Source organism: Vanacampus margaritifer, chromosome 2 (genome assembly GCF_051991255.1).
Source record: "Vanacampus margaritifer isolate UIUO_Vmar chromosome 2, RoL_Vmar_1.0, whole genome shotgun sequence".
In the NCBI taxonomy this organism is placed as follows: domain Eukaryota; kingdom Metazoa; phylum Chordata; class Actinopteri; order Syngnathiformes; family Syngnathidae; genus Vanacampus; species Vanacampus margaritifer.
Window position 1 is genome coordinate 17,378,457 of NC_135433.1, and position 4,123 is coordinate 17,382,579.

The following is a 4,123-nucleotide window of genomic DNA, read 5'->3' on the forward strand; positions in this document are numbered from 1 at the left end:
ATTTTGAGACCCGTTTGTTGTTATGGTCGGGTTCCTTTTAAAGGAAGCTTGTTTGTCACTGATAAAATTTGGGTCCACTAATTTGCAGTGGCTGGCAGTGTTGGCACGTCTTGAACAGTGAGTTGAGATTTAACAACTGACCAAGATCTCAGTATTGAGTTTTGATGAATTGATTCACAAAAATAAAGCTTGTTACATGCATGTACTGCCAATGCTTGTTTGCACACTAAGGAGAATTGTCACTTAGTTTCAACTGTTATCTAGCTCTTAACGTGTACTTGGATAAAAGCCTAAACTCATAAATGCAAAACAAACAAAAGAGAGAGCAGTCGTGACAAGTCTGTTTTCAGGCCAGAATGGAAAACTATCTTGCAAGAATTGAGTGGGGAGTTGGACAAAATGTTTAGCTCTTTATTCCATTCATAAATGAAACAAATTAGACAGACAAATTCTGCAAACTTTGTGGGCATGGTGGAACAAAAAATGCCCGATTTTTCACAATAATGACTTATCAATGACTGCCTGCATCAATCTGACAACATTCTCTTCAGTATCAATCAGTCAATGAAGTTCATGTGCCTAAAACACGTTATCTAAATTTGGCTGTGTTGTCCTTGAGAGCATCACCAGTTCATGGCTGTCTAAAACAACCCCAGATACCGAGCGAAAAAGTAAACAAAAAGTTAGCCATTATGACCACAGATTAGGAAAGGGACCTCTGGACTTCCACTGTCATCTAGTCTCTTGTGCAAAGGAGAAAAAAATACAGACTATGCCTCACATTATGAATTAACGTCACATCATGACGTTTTTTTGTGAATGGACAATGTATACCAAGTTGTTTGAGTTAGTCTAGAGCAACAGGGTTGATCTTATCTCTTGTCCACTGCACAGTGTATCATTTACAATGCACAGTAAATGTACTCAGTAAACACCAAAGGCCACCAAGACTAAGCCACCGATTGGATGGATAATGCCGTTTATATATCAATGACCCACAAAAACATGAACTACTTCTCTGTTTTAGGAGAGGTTGTGGATTTGAAGGGGTAAGTCACTTGCACCATGTGACCACCGTTTTTTAAGACCAGATGGAAGGCACTGGGTTAAGCGAACACATCTGTTAAAAAAAAAAAATGGTTGGGGCTTGCCTTTGCAGTCATTCAGCAAACGATTGCATAAGGTTCAGTCATTGTGCAGCTCGCACACTACGCTCGTACAAGCGAGACGTTCCAGGTTTAAGGTAAGCCGTTTATGTGTCTCCTCTCAGGACGGATTTCTCATGGTGTATTTAACCAGACACTCCATCTGTCCACAGCTGGGATGCAAACCCTTGCGTTGTTCTCGTTGTGGGTACTGGGAACAGCGGTGTTGCCCGACCCCAGCCCAACAACAGAAGAACCCATTCCGTGTTCTAAGGGATGCGCCTGTATGCACGATGACTACAGCCTAGAACTCAACATGTATTGCAGCATCCGCAACTTTACTCAAGTACCGACGGACATGCCGAGAGCAACGCACTCTCTCTGGCTAGACGGCAACCATTTCACAGCGTTGCCGGCGGCCTCGTTCAAGGATGTCAGCAATCTGGACTTCTTGAATTTGCAGAGCGGCCAGCTGGCAACCGTGGATGCTCAGGCTTTCCGAGGACTGAGGTCACTGGCTCATATTCACCTTGAGCGCAACCGCCTACGCACGTTACCAGGTACCGTATTCCAGAACACGCCAAACCTCGCCTCTATCAGTCTGCACAACAACCAGCTCACCCGCATTGAGGAGAGACTCTTTTCCGGACTCTTGCACATGTGGCTTCTCAACTTGGGATGGAACTCAATAGCGGTCTTGCCCGAGAACATTTTCCACGACTTGCAGGGCCTGAGAGAACTGGTCCTCGCGGGAAACCGACTTGCCTACCTGCAGCCGCAGCTCTTCCAAAATCTCGGCGAACTAAAAGAATTGGATCTAACGGGAAATTCCCTCAAAGTCATCAAGGCGAACGTGTTTGTGAAACTGGTCAAACTGCGTAAGCTTTACCTGGCCCAGAATCAGATTGTGACTGTGGCGCCGAGAGCCTTTGTGGGCATGAGAGCTCTCAGATGGCTGGACCTCACCAACAACAAACTGATCAACCTTCATGACGACACCTTCTTGGGCTTGCACAGCCTCCTTGTGCTGCGTCTTTCCAACAACTCCATCGCCGGAATTAGGCCCAGGACTTTTCGGGATCTGCAGTTCTTGGAGGAACTGCGTCTGAGCTACAACAGAATCCGTGCCCTGGGCGAAAGGATTTTTGAAGGACTTGGACATCTGGAGGTTCTCGAGCTCGAGCACAACCAAGTTCAGGACGCACAAGTGGGTACCTTCACGGGACTCTCCCATGTGGCCGTAATCAACCTGTCGGGAAGCTGCTTCCATAGTCTACCCAATCAGGTTTTCAAAGATCTGTCAAAGCTGCACAGCCTTCATCTGGATAAAGGCTGCCTGACAAAAATCACGAGTCAAGCATTCACTGGGCTTTCAAGTCTCCGCAGACTTTTCCTGCAGCACAACAACATTTCTGTCGTGGAACGCCAGAGCTTTGCAGACCTGGTGGGCTTACTGGGACTGGACTTGAGTTTCAACAAGTTGGACGTTCTCACGAGCCACACGTTTTCTGGTCTTAAGAATCTGGAGTACTTGCTGCTGTCCAACAACGAATGCCGTCAGTTTCTGCACAACGGGACCAAGCATATTCTTCCAAGGCTGCGTTACCTCGACCTGAGAGCAAACGCCTTGACGAGCTTCGTTCCGGATTTCTCGGAGAACATCGAGAAGCTTCTGTTGTCTGGAAACCGTTGGAAATGTGACTGCGGCGCCATCTCGCTGAGGACCTACAGCTTGAGGAATCCTTACGTGGTCCCTCGGCAGGTGGAGACCCACGCGGAGGGCGAAGAGCCCGACAGCACCATCACCATATACAACAACATAACATGCGTTAGCCCCGCACGTCTAGCAGGTCAGGACCTGCGAGATATTGACACTGAACTCTTCCAAACATGCAGAGCAGCCGTACATTGATGCAAGCAACAAGTTGGGTTCAAGTAGTCAACCAAAAAACACACACACAAGAAATCAGTTTTTTAGTCGACTTGGTGACAAGTACACAAAAATGGCTGTTTAATGAGAAATAATCTTGATCTTGAAATAACGCATGTAGATATGAGTGAAAATGTGTTTACCTTATAATAGTTTGAGCTGTAAGTGCTGGAGGAGTGTGCAATAAACGCATTGAAAACTGTACTCCCACCCTTTTTTGTCTTCATTGTCAACAGCATCACAACAGTTCCAATGAACCAACAGGAGAGCTACTGGGGGTTCTTGGTTTGGGGTTCCAAGAAATGGTGGTAAGAACAACACTTTGTTGCTGTAAAGCACATTTTTCAGGTAGGCCTTATCTGTACTTTGACCTGAGTATTTATTTTTCTTATTCTGATTTACTTTTAACCTCTACATGTGAAAATAGCTATCTGTACTTTCTTGGTCTTACGTTGTCAGAATAGGCGCAACTACTTTTTTCAAATTCTGCAGAAGAAAAGACACAAAAAAAGATGTGAAAAGAGACAGGTCTTCTTGTGGTATCTTATAAGATTAAAAAATAGGGACAGGAACAATATGGAAGAATGTTAACCCGAGAGTATTAGCAATGAAGATGCAAGACATTAGCACAAGCAAGTGATTCTTATAAAAGAGAATTGGTTGACGTTATTGGCTCAATTGGCTTGTGTCATGTAGCAGCCTAATATATATATATATATATATATATATATATACAAATATATATATATATATATATATATATATATATATATATATATATATATATATATATATATACATATACACACACGCACGCGCACACACACACACGGGTAACGTGATTGTCCTTTACCGTTTTTGTTGACTAAAACTTGTCAAATGAAATGTTTTTTTGGACTAAAATGCTTGATTTATAGTTGACTAAAAATGGATGAAGTAAAAACGGGATGAGGTTGACTAACTATGATAAAAACTAACAAGCGTGATTGAAACTGGACTAAAACGCAGGCTAAATAAAAAATGGCAGATAAAATTAACACTAGCGTGT

At 43.6% G+C, this 4,123-nt stretch overlaps 1 protein-coding gene across 1 annotated transcript; it reads left to right on the forward strand.

Moving 5' to 3' along the window:
• Positions 1–1,056: 1,056 nt before the first annotated feature.
• Positions 1,057–3,279, forward strand: igfals (insulin-like growth factor binding protein, acid labile subunit). Its single transcript, XM_077556748.1, has 2 exons — positions 1,057–1,243; positions 1,319–3,279. Exon 2 carries the CDS (start codon positions 1,324–1,326, stop codon positions 3,055–3,057), a length of 1,734 nt encoding a protein of 577 aa, XP_077412874.1. The 5' UTR covers positions 1,057–1,243; positions 1,319–1,323; the 3' UTR covers positions 3,058–3,279.
• Positions 3,280–4,123: the final 844 nt, after the last annotated feature.

Coding starts and splice junctions, on each gene's coding strand:
- igfals (XM_077556748.1), top strand. CDS start 1,324: ATGCAAACCCTTGCGTTGTTCTCGTTGTGGGTACTGGGAACAGCGGTG.